General features: G+C 38.7%; 1 protein-coding gene across 3 annotated transcripts in view; it reads left to right on the top strand.

The window, feature by feature from the left end:
- The first annotated feature begins 2,633 nt into the window (after positions 1-2,633).
- The window catches only part of ATAD5 (ATPase family AAA domain containing 5), a 40,184-nt gene continuing 15,550 nt past the window's right edge, over positions 2,634-27,267 (top strand). For 2 of the 3 annotated variants that reach the window (XM_068531484.1, XM_068531483.1), the window contains exons 1-14: positions 2,634-3,066; positions 5,323-7,247; positions 7,962-8,070; positions 12,173-12,328; positions 14,243-14,366; positions 14,914-14,995; positions 18,362-18,546; positions 20,667-20,824; positions 21,543-21,702; positions 22,152-22,478; positions 24,983-25,079; positions 26,290-26,369; positions 26,597-26,739; positions 26,830-26,980. In XM_068531484.1, coding sequence (XP_068387585.1) covers positions 3,001-3,066; positions 5,323-7,247; positions 7,962-8,070; positions 12,173-12,328; positions 14,243-14,366; positions 14,914-14,995; positions 18,362-18,546; positions 20,667-20,824; positions 21,543-21,702; positions 22,152-22,478; positions 24,983-25,079; positions 26,290-26,369; positions 26,597-26,739; positions 26,830-26,980 — 3,763 coding nt within the window. In that variant the 5' untranslated portion in view covers positions 2,634-3,000. The remainder of the gene's footprint in view (positions 3,067-5,322; positions 7,248-7,961; positions 8,071-12,172; positions 12,329-14,242; positions 14,367-14,913; positions 14,996-18,361; positions 18,547-20,666; positions 20,825-21,542; positions 21,703-22,151; positions 22,479-24,982; positions 25,080-26,289; positions 26,370-26,596; positions 26,740-26,829; positions 26,981-27,267) is intronic. The other variant, XM_068531485.1, reaches the window with a different exon arrangement.

Raw genomic sequence — 27,267 nt, 5'->3', positions numbered from 1 at the left:
ATGGTATGGATGTGTATGTTAATGTACCTGTTGATAGGTTGTTCCAAGTTTTTTACTATTACAAATAAAGCTGCTATCAACATTTGTGTACAAGTGTACAAGTCTTTATAATATAACTATATTGGGAATGTGGGAGGAGAGAAAGTATGGAGGGTGGTGTTACAAGAGAATTAACCACCATAACAGGACTTTAATGAATACTGTTTAAAATTGTTAGATCAAGAAATAGCTGTTTAGGGCTTCCCTGGTGGAGCAGTGGTTGAGAATCCGTCTGCCAATGCAGGGGACACGGGTTCAGGCCCTGGTCCAGGAAGATACCACATGCCGCGGAGCAACTAAGCCCGTGAACCACAACTACTGAGCTTGTGCTCTAGAGCCCAGGAGCCACAACTACTGAGCCAGCGTGCTGCAACTACTGAAGCCCACGTGCCTAGAGCCAGTGCTCCGCAATAAGAGAAGCCACCACAATGAGAAGCCCACGCACCGCAACTAAGAGTAGCCCCCGCTCGCCGCAATTAGAGAAAGCCAGTGCGCAGCAAGGAAGACCCAACACAGCCAAAAATAAATAAATAAAATAAATAAATTTATTAAAAAAAAAAAAAAAAAAAAAAAGCTGTGTAGGGCTTCCCTGGTGGCGCAGTGGTTGAGAATCTGCCTGCCAATGCAGGGGATATGGGTTCAAGCCCTGGTCTGGGAAGATCCCACATGCCGCGGAGCAACTAGGCCCCTGAGCCACAACTACTGAGCCTGCGCATCTGGAGCCTGTGCTCCGCAACAAGAGAGGCCGCGATAGTGAGAGGCCCGCGCACCGCGATGAAGAGTGGCCCCCGCTTGCCACAACTAGAGAAAGCCCTTGCACAGAAACGAAGACCCAACACAGCCAAAAATAAATAAATAAATTTATTAATTTAAAAATATATATATATAATTTTTAATAAAAGCTGTGCAAAGATATTGAAATATTTAAAGATAAGCAGATATTTATAGTGCTAGAAGACCAGGGATTGAACGCGTGTCTCCTGCATTGGCAGGCAGATTCTCAACCACTGTGCCACTAGGGAAGCCCTCAACACGTCTTAAATGCTTAGTTTTTTAGAAGAATAAAAAGCGCTAGAGACATACCTTATAACCCAGCAATTCCACGCTTAGGTGTGTATCCTGGAAAAGCACCATTTGTGTTCAAGGAGACAAGAATGTTCGCTGACTCATTGTTTGACTAACAGAAAATTGAAGACAATTTAAATGATCATCACTAAGGAAATGGATAAATAATATGTTGTGCATAATTGGGTGGAATGCTCAGGAATGAAAGGGAGCGAATCAGATCGACCTGTATAGCTCTTGAAGACAATGATGAAAGAAACAAATTGCTGAGTGATATTTACATTGTTACCTTTTATGTAAAGAAAAACGAAACTAAAGATTTTTCTACGGATACGTATATGTATGTAAAAGTATTAAGAAAGGCTGCAATGCTATCCACCAAATAGGTAATACTGGCTGCTATTGGGGCTAAGAGGAAGAGACCGAGTTAGGGGGTGAAAGTCAAAAAGACTTTCAGTTTTTTCTGAAATTTTCTAATTGATTTCTCCTCCTTCTCCTCCTCCTCCACGCTCTTGCTCTTCCATCTTCTCCTCCTCTTCGCCGTCATTCTCCTTGCTCAGCGTTCTTACACTACGTGAGTTACAAACAAACGAAACCGAAACAACAAAACAGTTTATATTTAGAAGTGCAGTCTCCCTTCCTGAAAAACCTTATCCGGGGTTAATAATTTTCAAGGAGAAAGTAATTACCACTAATTTCATTGGAGAAATTTGTACCCTTTATGTTGTCCAGACAATAGCAAATACCATAAAGATAGACACAATTACGTCAACAGTTAAAATCAGTTTGCATAACCCGACCGAACAAGGTGGCTTCCCGTTACTATTTGACAGGTGTATTTACATGACTTGTTTCAGCTCTTACATACCGTGTAGTTAAAACTAGCACTCAGACAAAATAAACATACTCTCTATATTGCAAGTGCAATGTAAAAAAAAAAAAAGTAAAGCTAAACATATCTATGAAAACAATGCAAATAATGTATGAGATTATCTTCACTACAAACTAGCAAACTACTGGTACCCAGCAACAACTCGAACACACGCCAGCCAGCTGAGGCGACGACCTTGGGCTCCTAGCTGCTCGGGAGGACGAAATCCACGGGAAGAAATGCCTCCTGAGCTCAATTAGGGGTAAAAAGTCGAAATCTCGGACCCCAAGTGGGCGTATCTCTAGGTAGGACGCTTTCCAAAATAACATTTTATTCCATGTGGGAGGAGTGTAATCAATTGTTATTCCCTTTTCTGTATTTTTCGATTTTCCACTTTTAAATAGGGGCTAGTCTGGGGCGTCAAAAGTATGGGGTTCTAATTCTGCCACCAACGGACTTAGTCAAATCATATCCTCATCAGTGAAACTGGGCGTTAGAAGTTTGAATCTCCGAAGTCCCCGCTACTTTTAGATTCATGGTAAAGCAATCCGCCGCCTGCAGGCTTGCCGAAGAAGCATTTTGGCCCTCTCGGCTCACTGTCCGTGCAGCCTCCGGAAGCAATCTAAACTCCGCCCCCTGCACTCCGGACGGCGCGAAAACCCAATTGACAAGAACTCCCTCCGAAGCTCGCGGGTAGGATTTTTGTTCGGCCTGCTTTCCCCGCGGGAGCCCCAGTCCCGATCACTCAGAACTGGAGCGCCGGCCTCAGGGGCACCCCGCGCTCACCGACCGCGCCCGAGGGTCTTCGCTGCCCGCGCTTTCTCACCGCCTCTTCCCGCGTTCTACTTGGTTGAGCTGGGCCCAGCCTCTGCGACCACCCCGGGCAGTGGGCGCGGGGGAGTCCGAGGCGGACCCCGCGGCCCAGCTCCTCGCTCCTGCTGGAGCCGGCCGCCTCCATGGCCTCCCGACAGGCCGGGCCGGGCCGCGGAAGGTCCTAGGAACCGGGATTCCGGGAAGCAGGGAGCATGGTGGGGGTCTTGGCCATGGCGGCGGCAGCTGCTCCCCCTCCGGTGAAAGACTACGGGAATGAGGTGAGCTTGAATATCTCCGAATGTTGGGTGTGGGTGAAAGGTGATCCCGACTTAGGATCTATGAGGGGAAAGGAGGGATCTGGTGAGGCCCCAGAACCTGACATTCTGTGGAACAATTGCTGGGGTGTGTCGTTTCTTAAAGACGTGATAGGTCCCTAGAAACATTGGGATTGTGAGATGTTTGCGGGGACCTTAAGATGCCTAGTAAAGGACTAGTTCCCAAATCCTGAAATGTTTCTGGAACTTGATGTTTTGGACTTGTGAAATGTTATGGAGGATCCCAGGGTCAAGTCTGGGGTTCATGATAAGGAATCATAGAACTTTCGCGTTAAAAAGAATCTTTAAGTTCTACTTGTCCACCCAATCACCTGCTCTAGGAATACCGCTTAGATTGTCACTACAGGAATCAAAAAAGGTACTTCATTTAAAAATCACTATCTCATTGTTCTAGGGCTTAAGATACTGCAGTTAGAAGTCCCAGCTTGGCATGCTGTTATTCTCCTGTGTTCATCAAGTTTCAGTGAAATGTACTAAGCAGTTGTTGTTAAGAGATTCTAATGCCATGAAGTAGTGGAGTATCATCTAAAAGTAGACGGTTGCTATATTTTTACACCTTTTCATTTCAAGCTCGCATTCTAACTGAAGTATGCAAACAGATGTCTTCGAAGTGAGCCAAGATGTATATTCACTTATTTCGCTGCGACTCTTTCTTACTTTTTAGAATTGAGTACTTTTGTCTGCTTGCTAATAGATGTTATGCTGATACTTCTTTGCTGAAAAGGCAGTTGCTCTGCTTGTCTCAGGTGTGAAGAAGGACTTTTGATACTTGAATTACACAGTTCTTGCTTTTTGTTTGCTCAGTTTTCCAGTCTTTTCATTACACTTTCTGCGTTTGGTGCCCTGCTTAGAGGGCTATTTCACAGTAATGATACTTACTGTTTAGTATTTTAAGGGTAAGGACCTCATACACATTATTTTACTTAGTATCAACCCTGTGATGAGGTGTTATTATCTGTATTCTACAGATGAGAGAAGGTTAAGAAGTAATTAAAAGTAAGTTGGGTTAGAAAAAGTTAAGTTAGAAAATTAACAGTAATTTGCTTAAGGTCCCACACTAGTAGATGTCAGAGCCAGCACTTGAACTTAGATCTGCCTGACTCCAGAGCCTATGGGTATTGTGACTCTTGATACGAGCTCACGATAATAATAATACTAACAACTCATTAGCATTTTCTTCTAGTACATTTATCATTTCATTTTAAAATGTAAAATTTTAATCTGTCTGTAATTTATTTTGTCTCATATTTATCCAGAGGGTTAAAATTTGTCCCAGTACTATTTATTAACTACTTCTTTGCCCACTAACTTGAGTGCTACTATTATCATATACCAAATTCTTAAATACACACTTATGTCTCTTTCTGGTTTTCTAATCGGTTCTATTAAGTTGCCTGCCTATTCATGCATCAGTGCTATGCTTTTAATCATGATAGCCTTATAATCCATTTTAGTTTTCTAGACGTATAATTCCTTTGTTACTTATCTTCAAAAAAAAAAAGGTTTTCTTGTTGTTCTGGCAAGTTTTTTCTAACAAATGAACTGAGGGAAATTAAAAATAAAGTTGATGGAGCTTTTTTTTAAGGGTACTAAATAGTGCAAGAGGCAGGAGGTAACTCTTAATAGCATACTAAAACACTGGAAAGTCTTATTTGTTTTATTTGTAGTAAATGTCCACTATAATTTTTATTTAATTAGTAAATTTTGGGATCCTAGGCTTGTTCACCATGTACCTGTTTCTTGGAAATAGTTAGAATAATTTGTTTATTTTTAACTAAAACAGTATAAAGGGAATGGAAATAGTATTTATAGAGTTCCTAGCATGCATCAGACTTCACATGTTTGTATGTAATATCTTCATTACAAATTCTGTGGGGTGGATGGTACTATTCAAAGGTTATAGAGTAAACAGAGGCCAACAGTAATTAACACATTTGTACACAAGCATAGGGGGCCTTGAAACTTTTTATTGATGTATAATATATATAGTAAAGAACGCAAATTATAATTGTATAACTTGATGTGACATTGAGATTTGAATGTAGGTTTAACTTTAAAGCTCTTTTTCTTCCTAATATGTAATGTTTATCTACTAAGGGAGCCTTCCTTTTTTTAATCGCATTACATAAAATAATAGATCCATGTTTAAAATTTATGTTGCTTGAAATAAGTGCTTTTTTTCTTCTTTGAAATTGATAGGCAAGCAAGAAGCGAAGGAAAGACAATGACAGAACTTCTTGCAAAACAATCACCAAATATTTATCACCAATGGGGAAGACTGGAGACAGGGTTTTCTCTCCACCAAAATCCAGTAATATTCTGGATTATTTTAGAAAGACTTCACCCACAAATGAGAAAACTCAGACAGCAAAAAAGTACAAGATAAAGTCATCCACACCATTGCCTGCTGACAGTGACAAAGACTGTAAAACACCTTTGGACATGTCCTCAAATACAGAGAATAAGAAGAGAGGAAAGAGACTTAATTTATCTCATCAACTAAGTCATACTAAAACTGAAAATGAATCTCCAGTTGAAATTAACAGTGATGATAGCAAGGAAGACTCCAGTTTAAGTAACAATTTTGTGGAAAGTAGTACTTCTGCTTTACTCTATAAGAAACATGTCGAGGTACTTGCAGAAAGTATTCAAGATACCAAAAAACAATCAAAAACTATGACCTCCAAAAAAAGTTCTAGGAAAGTAAGTCCTAAACAAGGGGCCTCAAAAAATGATCGCAGAAAATTGAGGAAAAGGAAGCACAGAGAGGTAATAGATCTATCTGAAAGTTTACCCTTAGCAGAGGAACTAAATCTCCTTAAAAGAGATGGTAATGACAGTAAACAGATAATGCCTTCCCTAACTAATGAAATTGAAAATACTGCAAATGATGCAGAATCTAGAGATAATATAACTAAAACAGCCCAGTTAAATGATAGTACAATAACTGTCTCATATGAGGAATTTTTAAAAAGTCACAACGAAAGTGAAGTGGAACAGGCACCAGACTCTACAGTGTCTATTTGTATTCCTTCTGAAACTGTTGATGATACAGTTAAAAGTGATTGTATGACTGACCCAGAAACCTATGAAATTTCCCAACAGGTCCGCTTTAAGACAGTCACTGTTCTTGCACAAGTTCACCCCATCCCCCCAAAAAAGACAGGGAAAATACCCTCAATTTTCTTGAAACAAAAGCAGGTGGAAATGGAAAATAGTCTGTCTGATCCTGAGAATGAACAGACGATTCAGAAAAGAAAATCTAACGTCGTTATACATGAGGAAGAACTAGAATTGGCAGTGTTGGAAGCTGGAAGTTCTGAGGCTGTGAAACCAAAATGCACTCTAGAAGAAAGACAGCAGTTTATGAAAGCATTTAGGCAGCCAACATCAGATGCACTTAAAAATGGAGTCAAAAAATCTTCTGATAAGCAGAAAGAGCTCAATGAAAAATCTTTAAATGAGGAAGGAAGAGACAATAATTCTAAAAAAATCATGGAAAATCCTAATATCCAAATGATTTCAAATAATGGCAATTCACAGACACATGCTGATAAAGGAGGTTTTCCTAAGGAGAAAAGTAAAAAGCTGAAGAAAAAGAATAAAAAAATCTTAGATACTGGTGCTATTCCAGGTGAAAATAGAGAGAGAAATACTCAAGGGAAAGAATCAACTTTTTCCTTTAAAGAGAAACAAAATCAAAACAGGCTTAGAATGAGTTTAAGACAAAAGAAAACAGAAGTTTTCAAAAACAGCACATTACTTAACAGCAAAAACCTTGTTTGTGAAGGTACAGCAGATGATGACCCTCTAAAAATTTCCTCTCCGTGTAACAATAAGTCTTCAAGAAAAACCGGCATACCAGTTAAGGATAAGGTTATACACTCTAAAGCTGAGACTGAAGACAGCTTGGTATATGTTTCTACACCGAAACCAAGCAGAAGATCTGTAAGAAGTAGCAGCACACCTGCTACAGTAATCATTAGAGGTACTGATTCTGAAGACGCACAAGACGATAGTCCGGTAAAAGCTTCTACTCCAAAAGCAGCGAACTTATCAGGGAAGCATAGCTTATATACAGCAGAATTAATAACAGTATCCTCTGATTCAGAGAGTCCTATTAGGTAAAGTTTTGTTTTGTTCTCAAGTTCTAAATATTCTGCATGTATTCTTAGATGTGAAGGAAAATATGTCAAGCACTGAAGAATTTTTTTTTTTTTCTAGAACACAGCTGATTTATAAGAAAAAGAAAACAGGGTTTCAAAAATGTTGCTTATTTTCCATATTTAATTTAAAGTCAGGCATGATTTCAGAAGAATTCTAGATGTATTTTAGATGAGTTTTAAACTCTTATTTATCATAGTTGTTAATTCCTGGAGAAATATCCTCCAAATATGAATTCTGTGCATTTAACAAACATAAGATTAAAAATAAATCATAGAACTTTTTTAGGTAAGCTGAGCCATATACTGTGAGGTATTGGGTTGGCCAGAAAGTTTGTTCAGGTCTTTCCATAAAATGCTTCGGGAAACCTGAATGAACTTTTTGGCCAACTCACCATGTACTTGCATGTTGGTTCTGGCTAATCTTAGGGGCTAATTTTCTAGAAAGCTTATGATTTATAAAATGAAACTTTATATTTTCTAAGGGTTTAACATTGAGTTTGGCTTACTTTTGAATCAGTAGTTTGAAACTAATGGGGGGTGTCTTTTTTCGTTTTCTGTTTCAGAACTGTCCAAAAATTAGAGCCCTAGTTGATTCCTTTCTGTATTTAATTGAAATTCTTACACATTATACTCATATAAATGTTTGTGAATATCTTTTGGGGTTTTTTTCAGAATGAAATTCACCAGAATTAGTACTCCCAAAAAATCTAAGAAAAAATCTAAGAAAAGGTCTAAGAAATCTGAAGCAGCTGATGAAGATTTTGAGTCTCAGACTAGAAAGGTAATTGAAATATTAGGGTGTCCTGTAAGTGGTATTCTGTTTTGTAAAACAATAACTATTACTATTGGAAGTGATACACCAAAAGAAGATTCACATATTTCATAGATTGCTTATGTTAACTATAACCCTATATTATTTTTTGCTGTTATTTCATTCCTCTAGTTAGCTTATTAAGAGATCAACATATCTTACTGTGAGATGAAAGCAATTGATAAAAACAGTATAGTTTACTTAGAAAAAGTTTTCTTAGTGACAGTTACATTCCAATCTTTTTCCCTAAGGCTGCTTACGGAAATAAGCATGATTGAATTTTTGGCTTATTTCTATAGATTAGAGGCTAACAAGTGGGGTCTCTCAACCCTGGTACTGTTGACATTGTGCACTGGATAATTCTTTGTTGTGGGGAACTGTCTTGTACATTATAGGATGTTTAGCAGTAATCCTGACCTCTACCCGTGAGATGCCAATAGCACCCCAACTGCCCTAGCTATGACAACCAAAATATCTCCAGTCATTGCTAAATATCCCCTGGAGGGAAAAATCATCCCCAGTTGAAAACCACTATCCTAAAGGGAGAGGTTGTATATATAAGAATAGTTTAGCTGCTTTTGTAAAGTAAACTGCTTATCCCTTATGATGAGAGAATTGGATTCTCTCCTAGGTGAGTAGGTACAAGTGTGTGTGTGTGTGTGTGTGTTGAAAAAGCCACCAGGGTGATCCTGATATAATCCTTGGGTGAAAGCCACTGCCACAGAAAGTTGGTATCTCTTTTGTTTTTATTTAACAACTCTCTTTTTTTTCCGTGTGGGGGGACTTCTTATCTCACTCTAGGTACTATGCTTGGTACTCTTATCATTAATCTCATAAAGTAAATATTTAACCCTGTTTTGAAGGACAGTGGTGCCAAAGGAGGTGAAAACATTTTTGAGAGTTGACATGATATATGATGGAATTTAAGCTGGGGATGGGGAAAAGGGGTACCAGGGACTGATAAATAAGGAGAAAGTAGAGAGCTGTCAGGACGGAGGTTCCTGTTTTAGTCACGAGTAACCAAGTGTGAGCTGGGAGGACAGGCAGCTAGGTCAGAAAGAAGGGTGTTGGAAATGACTGGTTTTTGAGATGATAGGATTATGGTTGATTTTGATTTTCTTCATTTTTCTGTTTTTTGTTTTTCTATAAACATGAACTTTTAAAAACTTTTATCAGAGAAATAACTATTAGGAAAAAAACCCCCAGATTTCAGGCAATAGCAGAACTACATGCCAAAATGCATGTGGATTTTTTTTTTTTCACACATTCACTAAAACATATGTCTTTCTTAACTGTTTCAATGATTGAGTCGTTAATTTAAATTTAGCTGGATTATTTTGAATACTAACTTATCCTAAGGTTCATCAGCCTGTCAAAAATTTTGCTAGGGACTTCCCTGGTGGCGCAGTGGTTAAGAATCCACCTGCCGGGACTTCCCTGGTGGCGCAGTGGTTGGGAATCAGCCTGCCAATGCAGGAGACAGGGGTTCAAGCCCTGGTCCTGGAGGATCCCATATGCTGCAGAGCAACTGGGCCTGTGTGCCACAACTACTGAGCCTGTGCTCTAGAGCCCGCGAGCCACAGCTACTGAGCCCGCGTGCTGCAATTGCTGAGGCCCGTGTGCCTGGAGCCCGTGCTCCGCAAGCCCCCGCTTGCTGCAACTAGAGGAAGCCCGCGCACAGCAATGAAGACCCAACGCAGCCAAAAAATTAATAAATTAATAAATAAATAAATTTATTAAAAAAAAAAAAAAAAAGAATCCACCTGCCAATGCAGGGGACGTGGGTTTGAGCCCTGGTCCAGGAAGATCCCACATGCCGCGGAGCAGCTAAGCCCGTGTGTCACAACTACAGAGCCTGTGCTCTAGAGCCTGCGAGCCACAACTACCGAGCCCACGCACCACAACTACTGAGCCCACACACCTAGAGCCTATGCTCTGCAACAAGGGAAGCCACCACAATGAGAAGCCCGCGCACTGCAATGAAGATCCAACGCAGCCAAAGATCAATCAATCAAATAAATTTATGAAAAAGAAAAAAATTTTGCTAGCAGAACAACAAAAATCTGTCACTCTACTACTATAAAGCAGATCCTTAACATTCCTAACCTCCTTATGTATGTTCTGAATATCCATGCCTATTCTTTTTTTTATTTTATTTTTAATTAAAAAAAATTTTTTTTCCGTGCCTATTCTTTTGAATGTTTTTAAAAAACATTTTAAAAGTTTTGGGAATTCCCTTGGGGTCCAGTGGTTAGGACTCTGCGCTTCCACTGCAGGGGGCACAGGTTCGATCCCTGGTGTGGGAACTAAGATCCTGCATGTCACAAGGCGCAGTCAAAAAAAAAATTTTTTTAAAGTTTTTAAAAACAGCAAACATTTGTTTAAAAGACACAGTAGTATATAAATTTAAAGGTGAAAACTTTTTAAAATTTTCTCTCCTACAGTTTAGGGGGAACCCACTTTTTTTTTCTTAATTGCTATCTCTTTAAAAAGATTCTACTGAACTTTTAAATGCTGCTTATGTTATTTATTTATTTGGATTTAATTTTATTTATTTATTTATTTGTTTGACTGCCTTGGGTCTTCGTTGCTGTGCGTGGGCTTTCTCTAGTTGTGGCGAGCAGGGTCTACTCTTCATTGCAGTGTGCGGGCTTCTCATTGCGATGGCTTCTCTTGTTGCGGAGCACGGGCTCTAGGTGTTCCGGCTTCAGTAATTGTGGCACGCAGGCTCTAGAGCGCAGGCTCAGTAGTTGTGGCGCATGGGCTTAGTTGCTCCACGGCATGTGGGATCTTCCCGGACCAGGGATTGAACCCGTGTCCCCTGCATTAGCAGGCAGATTCTTAAGCACTGTGCCACCAGGGAGGTCCCCAGGGGGAACCCACTTTTAATAGTTACAAGTTTATCTGTCCAGACTTTTTCCTATCCTTAAATATTTATATGTCATTTTTAAAAGGGATCATATAATGTGAACTATTTTGCAGCTTGCTTGCTATGTGTTTTTAATCCAAATGTAAAAACCTGTAGAACTCAGAATATTGAAAATACATTATATGGAAGATAATATTTAAATGCACAAGATCGCTTAGTACATCAGTGGCAGAGCCAGGCCTGAAGGCCAGACTTTATTCTTGTCAGTGATCTTCTCCATACCTACTACCTTTCAACCTCTCTCCAAAGGATTCAGCCTAAAAGTGACTAAAATCAAAGAATAGATGCCATGAAGATAATGGGGAAATAACCAATAATTCTAATCTGTACAGACATCTATTTGTTTGTTTGTTTTGGCTGCACCACGCAGTATGTGGAACTTCCCTGACTAGGGATTGAACCCGTGACCCCTGCACTGGAAGCGTGGAGTCTTAACCACTGGACCACCGGGGAAGTCCCCAGACATCTATTTTTTAAAATTTTTTTATATACAGACATTTAATATGGATATCTTTTTGGGTGTTTTTCACAAATGTAATTATATTTATCTGAATATATTTCAAGCAAGAAATAAAGGCAAACCAAATATAATTAGACACATTTTAATTTCATTTCCTTGGTAAGATTTGAATAACCATTTTTTTGGTCTTTTATTTAGTGTGATCTGTGATTATATTTTTCTATTATATGTGTACTTAGTGGGCTTCATTTTTTAGAGCAGTTTTAGGTTCACAGCAAAATTGAGCAAAAGGTATAGATTTCCTATATACCCAGTGCTGTCACACATGCATAGCCTCCCCATAATCAATATCAAAATAGTACATTTGTTATAATTGATGAACTTACATTGACACGTCATTATCACCCAGTGTCTGTAGTTTAAATTAAGGTTCACTCTTGGTATTGTACATTCTGTGGGTTTAGACAAATGTAAAATGACATTTATCCACCATTATAGTACCATACAGAGTAGTTTCACTGCCTTAAAAATCCTCTGTGCTCTGCCTATTCGTCCCTTCCTTTTTCCCTGGCAACTACTGATATTTTTACTGTCTTTAAAGGTTTGCCTTTTCTTTTTTTTTCTATTATTAAATATAAAATATTTGCCAGTAACCTAAATTATTATTTCACATTTGTGTTTAGGTAAGCAGTGCTTCAAAAAATGTATCCAAAGCAAAACGATTGATTGAAAAAGCAAAAGCTTTACACATTAGTAGGTCAAAAGCTACTGAAGGAATAGTGACACCTTTAAGGCGTTCGTCCAGACATCAGACGCTCCCTGAAAGGTCAGAAACAGAAGTAAGTATTACAAATGTTTATTGATATAAATTCTGTTCTTCTGTTTGAAATGGGAGAAGGAAACCGTTATAAAATTATAAGGTAGAATTGTAGGAAGCTCTGAGGTGGTAGAAAAAATATCATTTTCCATTCTCTTTTCAAAGGCTTTGGCTCTCTTTTGCCTACAGAATACACTCTGAATCCTTATCAAGTCATTCAAGATCCTTAGGCTGAACTAGCTCCTCCTTTTCCTCAAAACAACCCCCCTTCCCCAAACACACACTTTTTGCTCTGTCACACTAAATTATTCATTTTGCCCCAAAGGATGCAGTTTTTACTTTTTTCAGTTTGTAGATTCAGCGTAAAATGTATATTAGGTACTCTCTTCTACCTGAGGAATTCCTACTGAAAGTTTAAGATCCTGCTAAATTATGCCACCATCTCTCTCTCTTTTTAAAAAAAATATAATAACATGATTTATTTAAAGTGTGTAATTCAGTCACTTTTAGTATATTCACAGAGTTGTGCATTCATCACCACAGTCAGTTTTAGAATATTTCGTTACCCACAAAAGAACCCTCATTCTCCTTTGCTGTCACCTTCCTATCTCCCCTCCCCCAGCCCTAGCCAAACACTAATCTACTTTCTGTCTCTATAGATTTGCCTATTCTGGACATTTACTATAAATGGTATCCTACCATATGTGTCCTTCGTATCTGGCTTCTGTCATTTAGCATAATGTTCTAAAAGTTCTTCCATGTTGTAGAATCAGTATTTTGTTTCTTTTTTTAATCAAATAACACCCCATTATATGGAAATACCACATTTGATTTACCCATTCATCAGTTGATGGACATTTGGGTTGTTTCCACTTTTCGGCTATGAAAAATGCTGTGAATAATCGACTACCTCCTCTTGAAAGCTTTGCTGATGCCTTCAAGGCAAATAGTTTCCTTCCCTATATGTACTTTAATTTACTTTCATGGGTTTTTTTTTTTTTTTTGTATTTTAGTCAGTATTACTTTCACTATACTGTATTACAACTAGTTAAACTATTTTTTAAAATAAATTTTTTATTCATTTATTTTTGGCTGCTTTGGGTCTTCGATGCTGCACATGGGCTTTCTTTAGTTGTGGCGAGCGGGGGCTACTCTTCGTTGCGGTGTGCGGGCTTCTAATCTCGGTGGCTTCTCTTGTTGCGGAGCACAGGATCTAGGCATGCGGGCTTCAGTAGTTGTAGCATGTGGGCTCAGCAGTTGTGGCTCGCGGGCTCTAGAGCACAGGCTCAGTAGTTGTGGTGCACGGGCTTAGCTGCTCTGCGGGCATGTGGTATCTTACTGGACCAGGGCTCGAACCTATGTCCCCTTCATTGGCAGGCGGATTCTTAACCACTGCGCCACCAGGGAATCTCACTAGTTAAACTATTTACTCATAGATTAGCTCTCCCTCTGTCCCCTAGACCCTGGTGTAAACTTGACACCAACTCTAGAGTTTCATTTTTTTGTGTGTTCCCAGTGCCTGCTGTATTGCCTAACACATAGTAGATGCTCAATAGATGTATGCTGACCACATGAGAACTTACCAGACTTAATCTAATACATATCTAGGTTGTATAGTTCTGAAAGGGAATAGCCATAATTTTTATAGCTTGGTTGTATTGATTCTTTTATCTGCAATATAGTCTGTTAGTTTCTTCTTCAAAAAAGAAAACCCATGGTCATAATAAATCCACTCTTTGATCACGTGAACTTGTATGATATAAGCACAGACTATTGCCATTCATATCCTGTGTTTTCCGTGTTAGTTTCTGACAGGGAGATGTATGGAGTTGCTAATGTGATTATCTTGTCATGGCTTCTAGCACTGTAATCCTTTTGAAATTTTAATAACATTAATTGTATGTTATTAAAAAATTTTTTTCTTATTTTGTCTTAGGACTCTGTAATAACAGGTTCAAGTCCTACTCCTTTAAAGCATCCTGAGAAAAATCAGAAGAAACTTCAGTGTCTGAATGATGTGTTAGGAAAAAAACTTAACAAGACTCCTAAAAATGTCCCTGGTAATCAGATTTGATAACTTGATGATGAACATTAGAATGTTTTGGGGGGATTATATTGTTCTGAATTTTAATTTTATCTCGTTTTGATTTAATCTCTTGTCTTATAAAATATAACCTTTTAATTATATTAAATATCTTTATTTTAATGAGTAAATGAGTAAAGTTATAATGTAGTGAAGAGTTTTACAAAAGGTAACTGAGTGTATTTTAAGTGATTGCATTTCTTTGTATCTATTTAGCCTCAGTTAACTTAGTGGTTCCCAAAGCTGACTGATCATCAAAATCATCTGGTAAATTTAAAAAATTTTTAAATCCTTAGGTCCTTCCCTAGACATACTGACTGAGAATCTCCAGAGGTGGGTTGTGGGAACCTGTAGTTTAAAAAGAAGCTCCCCAAGAGATTCTGATATTGATTTTGCCAGGTTGAGAGATCAGCTCATTATAGAAAATTTTTTAATTAAAAAAATTTTTTTAAAGTTTTAAAAGTAGCTAGAGGTAAGTGGAGATGGTGAACCTTGATACTAACCTAAGCATTTATTTTTCTAAGGAAAAGTGAAAGTCGCGCCTTTATTTCTTACTAGAAAGGCTCAGAAAACAGCTGATCCTGTCCTTGGTTTTGATGAAAGCAGGTCAGTCTGATACAAATTTTAAAATGCCAAAATATTTCATGGAATATGTTTTGCATTCATTTACTTTGATGAGAAAGCACTTAAGTTATCATTTGAAGCTTTGATAAATCCATTTTAACAGATGACAATATTGACAATGCTACAACTGCAATTTGAAGATCTTGGTCTTTTGCAAACATTTTGTGTCCATCTCTAGACAAAACAGTGGAAAAATAAACAAGCAAACCAAAAATAGCAAAAAGCTGATTTATGAACTTGTTCAGTAAAAATTTAAATACCTACTATGTAGCAGGGGCTGTTTTTGGTACTAAGAATATCATGGGGAATAAGACACATTACCTGTCCTCAGGAGGCTTATACCCTAGAGGAAAGACAATCTGATTAAACATTAATTGGGCCAACAAATGAAAAATTGCAGTGTGCTAAGAAGGAGAGGTACAAAGGTCTATTAAAAGTTTGTTGAGTAGATTTGGTCTGGTCAAGAAAGGATTTTCTGAGGAAATGACATCTGAACTGAAGGATGAGCAGGAGTTCATCAGGGGGAGGAGCAGTGTTCCAGCCAGAGGAACCATCTACAGAGTCCCTGTGGCTGGAAGGAGCTGTGGTAAATACCGGAGGTTGAAGGAATGCCAGTGTGACTTGAGCATAAACAGCACGGGTGAGAGAAATGAGATTACGCTGGAGAGGTGGCTGCCGGCCCACGTGGGTGGGGCCCTTATGAACGAACTTTGTCACTATGCTAAGAGCAATGAGAAGCAATCAGAGGGTTTTAAACAGGAGTATGGACATAAACATTTGGATTTTGAAAGTTTAATTTGACTGCTGGATTAATTTGGCTATTGTACAGAGAATGGGATGGAGGAGGGACTAGAATGGATGCAAGGGTTTGGGTGTGAGATGATGGAGGTGTGGACTCAGATGCTGGAGATGATGTATGAAAAGATTTTAGGAGATAAATTTAAGAACCCTTGATTAATTAGACATGGGGGCTGGGGGTGGGAGAGACGAAGGTAAAAGTATGACACTTAAGTTCTGGTCTGTGCCAGTAGATGGCACGATGGAAGAAGACCAGGTTTAGGGACATGAGTTCAGGTTATTTTTTTTTTCCTGTTTCAATTTTATTGAGGAATAATTACATATTGTTAAATGCACAAATCTTAAGCATACAGTTTTGATAAGTACACTATATCAAGATATAACATCTTTCTTTTACTCCCTAATGGTTACTTACTCTTTTTCTGTATCACCACCATCACCACCACAACAAAAGGTTACCACTATTCTGATTTCTATTACCATCAATTAGTTTGACTTCTGTTGCCATGGGTTAGTCTTGTCTGTTTTAGAACTTCATGTAAACTTTATATATATATTGTTTTGTGCCTAACTGCTCTTGCTCAGTACACATATATTTTTTAAAATCAACTTTATTCAGATATAATGTGCATACAATCATATGCACCCATATTAAGTAAACAGTTTGAGCTTTAACAAATATACACATCTGTGTGATCACCACCACAATAGAGAACATTTCATCACTCACAAATTCCCTTTTGCCTCTTTGCAGTTCATCCCTGCCTTCCACGCCCAATGCCATGCAACCTGTGATCTGCTTTCTGTTGGTATAGATTAGTTTGCCTTTTCTAGAATTTCATAGAAATGAAATCATACAGGAGGTACACTTTTGTCTCTGGCTTCTTTCAGTCAAAGAATATCAGTAGTCTATTCTTTTTTATTGCTGAATAGTATTCCTTATACGAATATATTTACCACAGTTTATTCTTTTATTGGTGGCCATTTGGGTTGTTTCCAGTATTTACCCATTTACTCATGGATTCCTGTTTTATTCTCTGGGTTTTAATCCATTAATAATTTTAATGCTCAAATTGCTTCTAATTTGGCCATTGGAAGCCCTTCAGCTTGGTTTCTATGCCCCTTTGACACATACTCCTCATTTATTGAGCATTTCTTACTTTTTTGAACACAAAGATATTCCAGGCTCATCTTTTTTTTTTTTTTTTTAATTAATTAATTTATTTATTTATTTATTTTTGGCTGTGTTGGGTCTTCATTTCTGCGCGAGGGCTTTCTCTAGTTGCAGCGAGCGGGGGCCACTCTTCATTGTGGTGCGCGGGCCTCTCACTGTCGCGGCCTCTCCTGTTGCGGAGCACAGGCTCCAGACGCGCAGGCTCAGTAGTTGTGGCTCACGGGCCTAGTTGCTCCGCGGCATGTGGGATCCTCCCAGACCAGGGCTCGAACCCATGTCCCCTGCATTGGCAGGCAGATTCCAGGCTCATCTTTTATTTGCCCTGCCCCAGCTCTGTAATTAGCCTCTTCTCCAAGGAGCCCTGGTTCCTTTTAGTGGAGGTGCTTATTTTACCTAATGCTCCTGAGGTATCAGTGCTTCTAGGCTTTCTCAGCAGATAAAGCTAGGAAATACACACACACACACACACACACACACACACACACACACACACACACATCCAAAACTATTTCTAACTGTGTATATAATATATGTGTGTATATTTTTTATTAGTACCTTGTACCCCCTCCTTAAAGTTTACCTTCCGCTATAGGCACATACTAATATAGCTACTTCACCCATCTTTTCGTCCTTCCCTCCAGTTAATAGTCAAAAAGATACACCTCCTCTTTTCTGAGATTAATCTCTTCAGTCTGGCTTTAGATCTCATCTTTTCTTCATTTCTCTCAAACTGGAAAGGAATAGAAATTTTTGAAGCCTCTTCTTAATTACCAACCCAAATTTCAGTTTGCAGAGAATATTACAGTCCTCACTCTATATATGGCAGGCTAGGAAGGGTGTATAAGCTGTGATAGACCAGCACCACGCTCTCTCTCCCCTCCGCCACTCCATCATCCCATCCTCCTCTACCCTTTCACCACCCTCCCGCTAAAGTCAAGATTCTTATGATTAGCAATACAAGATAAGCCAGGTGAAACTGAGACATCAATAATAAGGGCCTTAAGGTTCCTGCTATTGTATTGGAAACAATATTACCTTAGAAGTTCTTGTATTAACTTTTAGAAATGTGGCACTGATTTTGTTTTCTGATTATAATATAAATGTATGTTTAAATAAAAAAAAGGAAGACAAAGACATTTTGGTGGATGTCCTTCAAGACATTATTTTCTGTATATACTTATTTTTATTTAATTTTTTTTAACACTGAAAGACTTTCGTTTTTATGATAAGCAGAAAAAGAATTTGACCAGCTAACATCTCAGGTAGCTGATTAAATTTTTTCAAATAAAATTAAGAAGTATTTATTGTACAGTTAGTTTATTTTTTTAAGTGTTTATAACCTTAGCTCTCCTTTTCTCACATCATTTTCTTAAAAGTCAAGATGCAACTGAAAAGCCTCAGGCTTGTGATGTGCAGTTTAAAGCAAAGCGTGACTTTCTAATGAGTGGTTTGCCAGATTTGTTGAAACGACAAATTGCAAAGAAAGCTGCTGCGTTAGATGTGTACAATGCAGTGAGTACCAGTTTCCAGAGCGTTGTTCATATTCAGCAAAAAGATGATGGTGAGTTTATTACTATGAAATATTTTTAAATGTTAGTAGTAATATGAAACTATGTAAGTTGGTTTAAGGTGAGACAAAGGTTTAGGTATAATTCTTATGGGGATTTTTGTGGGAATTTAGTGTTTTATCCTCTCTTCTTCAGCCTTGGACTGAGGAAGGGGGTGGGGCAAGAAAGCCAAAGGCATCCTCAGCCCTTATCCCTGATGCCAGGGGAGGGCAGGCACGTGTGTGGGCCCTTAAGTGAATGCTGTCCAGACAGGCGCTGTGTTCTAAAAGGAAGGCAGTTCCCTTCTGAAATCATAGCCTGTGTGTGAACAGATCATCTTTAAGAATTTCTCAGAGGAGCTCCAGCCCTGTCTTTGTCCAGTCTGCCGTCCAATCTGTTTGCCTCCTTTCCAGAACAGCTTGTGCTGTTTAGTACCACAGAAGTATCTTGTGGGCTGTCTCCTGGAATTGGTAACAGGGAGCAGTGCTCCACTGCTCTAGTTCGCTCTTTTCTCATATGCACTGTGCACGAGAGCGAGCTGTTTGCCCGAGCCTTGTAAGGTGGTGTTAGCTTGATCCTGAGCTAATTCTCTTTGGATCCAAGTGCTATGGCAACCATAGTCCTACTTTACTTATGTAGTTTTTAATTACTGATAATGTACAAAGCCTTCTATCTTTGCTTTGTTGTTGTTCCTACCTAGAGTTTTTTTGTCAGCACAAAAACAGTTATATTCTTCTCAGCTGGCTTTGTGATTTGGTTTGGTCTATTCCCTCTCTACTCATGAAATGTTCACTATGTTCTGGTCTCCTTTCTTTTCCTTTTATGTTTCCGACCTTGATAGTTTTTGAGTTTTGTTTAGCCTCTCTTTTTTTTTTTTTTTATAACATGTAATATGTGGGAGGTTCTTGGTATATTGATTATTATTTATCTATTTATTTATTTTTGGCTGTGTTGGGTCTTCGTTTCTGTGCGAGGGCTTTCTCCAGTTGCGGCAAGCGGGGGCCACCCTTCATCGCGGTGCGCGGGCCTCTCACTATCGTGGCCTCTCTTGTTGCGGAGCACAGGCTCCAGATGCGCAGGCTCAGTAGTTGTGGCTCACGGGCCCAGTTGCTCTGCGGCGTGTGGGATCCTCCCAGACCAGGACTCGAACCTGTGTGCCCTGCATCGGCAGGCAGACTCTCAACCACTGCGCCACCAGGGAAGCCCTAGCCTCTCTTTTATGGGGAACTTCCCAGTCAGTCTTTCTAGTAATATTCCACTTTTCTTTTTTTCCCAGTTCTGCTACTGGCCATTCTGTTGATGAAGCCTTTCTTGTTACTTTTACTAGTTCAGTTCTTTTTTTAAAAAAATATTTATTTATTTAATTTTCTTTTTTGGTGCGTTGGGTCTTAGTTGCGGCACGTGGGATCTTCGTTGTGGCACGTGGGATCCTTCACTGTGGCACGTGGGCTCCTCGTTGCAGCACGTGGGCTTCCCTCTAGTTGTGGTGCGCGGGCTCCAGAGCACATAGGCTCTGTAGTTGTGGTGCAGTGGGCTCCCGAGTGTGTGGGCTCTGTAGTTTGCGCATGCAGACTCTCTAGTTGAGGCGTGCGAGCTCAGTAGTTGTGGCGTCTGGGCTTACTTGCCCCGCAGCATGTGGGATCTTAGTTCCCCGACCAGGGATCGAACCTGCATCCCCTGCATTGGAAGGTGGATTCTTAACCAGTGGACCACCAGGGAAGTCCCTAGTTCAGTTTTATAAAGCATTTTCTAATAGTACGTTCAATTATAGAAGTTAGTTACGCTTTTCCTTAGGATCATGCCCACGCTCACCTAGTAACAGAATCTGGATTTCAGGATGCTAACTGCTCCTGAAATTTTTAACCTGATTAGCAAGGTTGATTTAAAAAGAAAAGAAAATATGCTAATATTTGCTTATTTTTAACAATTCAGAGGGAAGACTGGGTAAGTTTTTTAGGAATTGTATTTGTTGGAGGTGAGGGTATTGTTTCCTGTATACTCATTTGAGTTTTGGTACTTTTGTGTTAACTATATAGTTGTTGTCGAGTCTTCTCGTGTTTATTTAGTTGGTATTTGATAAATGGATAAGGATATGAATGAAGGTAATTAACATAATTTTTCTGTTTTTCTTTAGGGTGCCATTTGTGGCATTTGAAACCACCCACTTGTCCTCTTTTAACTAAACTTAAAGAACTGAATACTAAAGTAATAGGTCTCTCAAAATGTGTCATGGCTCTTGGTGAATTTTCAACATTAAATTCAAATTCAAAAAGTAATAATTCTGCTGTTGTGGTAAGTATGAGAGCGGTCATCCATTGTAGGAAGTTTCCTTCATATGTTTCAGAGGGAAAAAGTTTTGGATATTTACTGTTGTGGCCTAAAATTCATCTCTTCCTAGAGTCCAATTTTAAAAAATAAATCCCAATTGAAGTACATATCTCTTTTAAATACTCCTAGAGCTTTAAAAACATACTAAGAATTAATGATAGCCAGTTTCAAAAGAATATTAGATTGTATAGCACATTTAGATACTTTATCAGTCAGAATTATAATCTAATAAATGTGTAAAATACAATTAGTTGAAAAGAAAGAACAATAAAAATATGAACTAAGGGACTTCCCTGGTGGCACAGTGGATAAGACTCCGCGCTTCCAATGCAGGGGGCCTGGGTTCGATCCCTGGTCAGGGAACTAGATCCCACATGCATGCTGCAACTAAGAGTTCACATGCCACAACTAAGGAGGCCATGAGCCGCAACTAAGGAGCCCTCCTGCAGCAACTAAGACCTTGTGCAACCAAATAAATAAACAAATAAATATTAAAAAAAAAAAATGAACCAAGTCCTTCTAAAGCTGTGCGAATGCAGCTTTGCCATCGAGGTTGTATTTAGTGACTAAAGCTAATCCTACAATGACATAGACTTATTATAGACAGAAAGTAGTTGGTAGTATTCTGATTAATATTAATGGACAATGTGGGTTTAATTGAGCATTTTATTCTTTATTGCAGTTTGTGGGGAGAAGGAAGGATTTGACTGAAGAAGTACGAAATCTTTTGCTGGAGGAAATTAGGTGGTCAAATCCCGAGTTTTCTTTGAGGAAATACTTCCCTTTGCTTCTAAAAAAGCGAACTGAGCACCAGGTACTTTCCGAGTGTCATCGTAAACAAGGTTAGTGATAATTATTATTTCTGTTAACATTTCAGTTTTGAAAACACTAAGCTTAGCCATTGACTCTTGGAAGTGATCACCACCCAGAGAACATTGCTTATGGTTGATAGGGAGAGCTGTTCAATTAAAGTAAAGCAACTTGTGTGATACAGTGTTAGACCCTGCCAGCTTCCAGAGTTGGCAACCCAAAGACAGGTTTAATTATGTTAAAATACTAATAATTTATTTAAGGAAAGCCTTAGATGAGGTGGTTTATATAGCCCGTACAAAAGGCAATCTAAATAACAAGATATCCAGCTTGCTTTCAGTATGCCACATTTGATTCTTGCGTTTTCATTTTATAGTGATAAGGCTATTGGATATTTTGAAGTGGTATTAAGAGTATTGGGTATTAAAATTTGTGTTTTGTTGATTAACAAGCACATGCATTTCAATATTTCCCCAAATAGAAAGTCCAAAACTAGAGCCCGATGTCAGTCGAAAAGAAACCAAAAGGAAACGAGTGGAAATGGAAAATCATAAATCCAAAAGAAAGAAACCAAATGAGTATTCAGAAAGTCCAAAAAAGATAAGTGGGAAACTAGAAGAACTTGACAAAAGAAACAACTCCAGTGGGATAAAGCTAGATTCTTCCAAAGGTTTATTTCCTAAAACATCCAGGAAGAAACGAACAGCTTTGAGTACAAGGTGTAAAGTGGAAACAGAAGCCGTAGAAGATTCTGATATTCTGATAATAGATGGTGACAAGTCTACATCAGAAGTATCTTCTATTCCAGGTAAATTAGACTTTCTCCCTCTGGTCCTAGAGGTTTTTTGTTTTTAAGTTCTCATTTTTCCCCTGTCTCTTTTAATATATGCTTATTGCAACATTCAAACAAAATAAGAAGTGGAAGCCTCACTGATTAGTCTTCCAGATAACCACGTTTAACAGATTGCTGTTTGGTCTTTGATTTTTCTGTGCTTCCCTAAATACATACGCTTTTTTAAAAACCTGGAGACTTCCCTGGTGGTGCAGGGGTTAAGACTCCACGCTCCCAATGCAGGGGGCCCGGGTTCAATCCCTGGTCAGGGAACTAGATCCTGCCTGCTGCAACTGAAGATCCCGCATGCTGCAACTAAAAATCCCACATGCCCCAACTAAAGATCCTGCATGCCGCAACTACAAAAAAGATCCCGCATGCCGCAATGAAGATCTCGCACACGGCAACGAAGATCCTGAGTGCTGCAACTAAGACCCGGTGAAGCCAAATAAATTAAAAAAAACAAAAACCTGGGATCACACTCTACCTATTATTTTACACATGTTTCACATATTTTTGACATATTCCCATTTGGTTACGTAGCTTTTCTGAAACATTCTATTAATTCATCCATTTAGATTATGTTTTGATAATTTGTACAGCAAGTCTCTGTATTTTTTAAAATTAATTAATTGTTTATTTTATTTATTTTTGGCTGCGTTGGGTCCTCGTTGCTGCGCACTGGCTTTCTCTACTTGGGGCGAGCGGGGGCTACTCTTCGTTGCGGTGCGCAGGCTTCTCATTGTGGTGGCTTCTCTTGTTGCGGAGCATGGGCTCTAGGCGCACGGGCTTCAGTAGTTGTGGCACACGGGCTCAATAGTTGTGGCTCACGGGCTCTAGAGCGCAGGCTCAGTAGTTGTGGTGCACGGACTTAGTTGCTCCGCAGCATGTGGGATCTTCCCGGACCAGGGCTCGAACCCGTGTCTCCTGCATTGGCAGGCAGATTCTTAACCACTGCACCACGAGGGAAGCCCCTCTATATTTAAAAAAACTTTTTTTAATTAATTAATTTTTTTGTTTTTATTTTTGGCTGTGTTGGGTCTTCGTTGCTGAGCACGGGCTTTCTCTAGTTGCGGCGAGCAGGGGCTACTCTTTGCTGCGGTGCATGGGCTTCTCATTGTGGTGGCTTCTCTTGCTGTGGAGCACAGGCTCTAGGCACGCGGGCTCAGTAGTTGTGGCACGTGGGCTCTAGAGCGCAGACTCAATAGTTGTGGTGGCCAGGCTTAGTTGCTCCGGGGCATATGGGATCTTCCTGGGCCAGGGATCAAACCCATGTCCCCTGCATTGGCAGGCAGATTCTTAACCACTGCACCACCAGGGAAGCCCTTTTTAAAATTTTTCTTGGAGCATGGTTGATTTACAATGTTGTGTTAGTTTCAGGTGTACAGCAAAGTGAATCAGTTATACATATACCTGTATCCACTCTTTTTTTAGATTCTTTTCCCTGATAGGCCATTACACAATATTGAGTAGAGTTCCCCGTGCTATACAGTAGGTTCTTATTATTTATCTATTTTGTACGTAGTAGTGTGTATATGTCAATCCCAGTCTCCCAATTTATCCCTCCCCGCCCTTACCCCCGGTAACCATAAGTTTGTTTTCTACATCTGTGACTCTACCTTTGTTTTGTAAGTAAGTTCATTTGTACCCTTTTTTTTAGATTCTACATATAATTGATATCATATGATATTTATCTTTCTGTGTCTGACTTACTTCCCTCAGTATGACAATCTCTAGATCCATCCATCTATCATCTTTAAAACTATTTTCATGCATTGACTCCACTAAATAAACTACAGATTCCCTTACCCCACAAATTCCACTGGGGTTTTGATTTTGCATTAGAATGTAGATTAATGACACGTGGTGCGGCCAAAGATTTTTTTTTAAATAAATTTAAATAAATTTATTTATTATTTATTTATTTATTTTATTTATTTTTGGCTGCTTTGGTTCTTTGTTGCTGTGCGCTGCTTTCTCTAGTTGCGGCGAGCGGGGGCTATTCTTCATTGCGGTGCGCGGGCTTCTCATTGCGCTGGCTTCTCTTGTTGCAGAGCACGGGCTCTAGGCACGCGGGCTTCAGTAGTTGTGGCACACGGGCTCAATAGCTGTGGCTCATGGGCTCTAGAGCGCAGGCTCAGTAGTTGTGGCGCACGGGCTTAGTTGCTCCACGGCATGTGGGATCTTCCTGGACCAGGGCTCGAACCCGTGTCCCCTGCATTGGCAGGTGGATTGTTAACCACAGCACCACCAGGGAAGCCCTGTCATAAGATTTTATGGTGGTTAGCTTTTAAGAGGGAAGGGTTTTGATGTGAAAAATTTTTAATGTAATGTTAAGTTTTGAAATTGCCTCTTTGGCAATTTGTAAATATAAATATTTGTACAAATACTTATTGTTACATGAAACAATAATGTAAATGCCTAAGAATATATGTTTATGCCAAGGAACAAAATACTTTAATATATATTTTTTGCTTTAGATTCTGGAACTGAAGACATGCTTTGGACAGAAAAGTATCAACCTCAGAACTCCGGTGAACTCATAGGCAATGAGCTAGCTATTAGAAAGTTACATAGGTTGGTAAAATTTGTAAAGGAGTTGAGAAATAGTTTATGAATCTAGTTTTACTATTTATTTTATTTGTACTAAAATCTAGAAATTATAAAATAATACATCACAAGGTAAAATCTTAAAATAAAAAAAAAGGAAGAAGAATTTTCAGTGAAAAGTAAATGTACCTCTTTTCTCCTGTTTCTACTCCCTAGAGGTAAATGACTATTAAAAGTGTCTTGTAAAACCTTCCAGAAAAATTTTAATGCATATATTTGCTCCTTTCTTCCTAACAAATAGGATCATATTACTACTAATTCAGGTAATAATCCTTTGTCTATAATTCCTACCTCCAAAGAGTTCTGGAAATTGAAAGTTTATTAACTTTATTATATACATGTTATTATAGTCTTTATCAGTCCCACTTAGTAGGAGTTCATATTTTTTTAACTAGAAATATTCAGTGATTATGGATGTACTGCCACAGACCCACTAGGGGTATTATGTTTTATGTGGTATATGTACCAAATTACATTTCTAATATCTGAAAAGTCCTGAATTCTGAAACTCATCTGGCCCAAAGGATTTCATACAAGGAATTGGGACCCATAATAATAAAATCTTTGAGATTGGCATTGTTCTAAGCACTTGATCATGCTTAGCTCATTTGATGCTTAGAACAATCCTATGAGAGTAAATACTGTTCCTCATGAGGAATGAAGCCCAGAGAGTTTAAGTTATTTGTCCAAGGTCACACAGCTAGAAAGTGCTGGAGCTGGAATTTAAACTCAGTCTAGCTCCAGACTAGAACTTAATCTTTCTACTCATAGTTAGCATTGGATCAATATATTAGACATCTTTCATGTCACCATACAATCTACTCCAGTTCTTCATAGTTTCTCTGTACTGATTTTTTATGTGAGCATACATACCATAAGATATCTTTTCCCCTACTGATGTAGTTTTAGGTTTTTCCTTTTGGAGGCTAATATAAACAGTGTTGCAGTGAATATCCTTGTACATATTGTCTTGAGTATTCAGGCAAAAATTACTTCATTTTAAAATATTCATGTCTATGTAAAATTATTTTACTATATAGTTGATTCAAAAATGTTTTGGAGTTCTTAAAAACTAACAATATACCATCACTTCCCCCAACAATCATTTTAACATATCATCTAAGAGATATCTATATTCTGTGAATTATTTTTATTAACATACATTTTCTTATGGTAGTTGGTTGAAAGACTGGAAAAGAAGAGCTGAATTGGAAGAAGGACAGAATTTGAAGGGAAAAAGAGATGAGAAACAGGAAGGTATTTTGAGTCATTTTTTTCCATTTCACTGAACATTTTTAGAATTAGATTAGCTGAAAATTTTTATAAAGCTGCTTGTTTGGTATTTTATATTTGGTTTTTTAGTTTTTGTACATTGAATTTCCAACATTTATTGGCAAGAAGTTTGTGGGATTTGGTCATTGGGTTTGGTGAGACAGAATTGATGCCTAAGCGATTGTTTCATGTGCATTTGAATGATTTTTCAGATCCATTGGACGGCATAGACTTTAAAGGCAGTTCAGATGATGAAGAAGAGAATCGTCTTTGCAATACTGTTCTTATAACAGGGCCAACAGGAGTGGGGAAAACTGCTGCGGTATATGCTTGTGCTCAGGAGCTTGGATTTAAGGTTAGTGAATGAATGTTAATGTAATAATTATCCTTGAAACAAAAGGAAACATAAACCATTCTGCCATTTTTTCATATATTCTTCTTTTAGATATTTGAAGTGAACGCCTCTTCTCAGCGCAGTGGTAGACAAATTCTGTCTCAGCTGAAGGAAGCTACTCAGTCCCATCAAGTAGACAAGCAAGGTGTAAACTCACAAAAACCCTGTTTTTTTAATAGCTACAACATAGGCAAGTCACCAAGTAAGTAAATTATTTTCCTGAAGTTATAATGTTTAAAAAATTAAAATCTAAGAAAAGAATTTTAATAATTAGCATTTTAAAAAAATAAATTTATTTTATTTATTTATCTTTGGCTGCATTGGGTCTTCGTTGCTGCACACAGGCTTTCTCTAGTTGCGGTGCGCAGGGGCTACTCTTCATCATGGTGCGTGGGCTTCTCATTGTGGTGGCTTCTCTTGTTGTGGAGCACAGGCTCTAGGCCCATGGGCTTCAGTAGTTGTGGCTCGCGGGCTCTAGAGTGCAGGCTC

The sequence above is a fragment of the Eschrichtius robustus genome, chromosome 20, assembly GCF_028021215.1.
Source record: "Eschrichtius robustus isolate mEscRob2 chromosome 20, mEscRob2.pri, whole genome shotgun sequence".
Classification (NCBI taxonomy): domain Eukaryota; kingdom Metazoa; phylum Chordata; class Mammalia; order Artiodactyla; family Eschrichtiidae; genus Eschrichtius; species Eschrichtius robustus.
The sequence above is the reverse complement of the archived record's forward strand: the minus strand, read 5'-3'. Positions and strand labels throughout refer to the sequence as shown.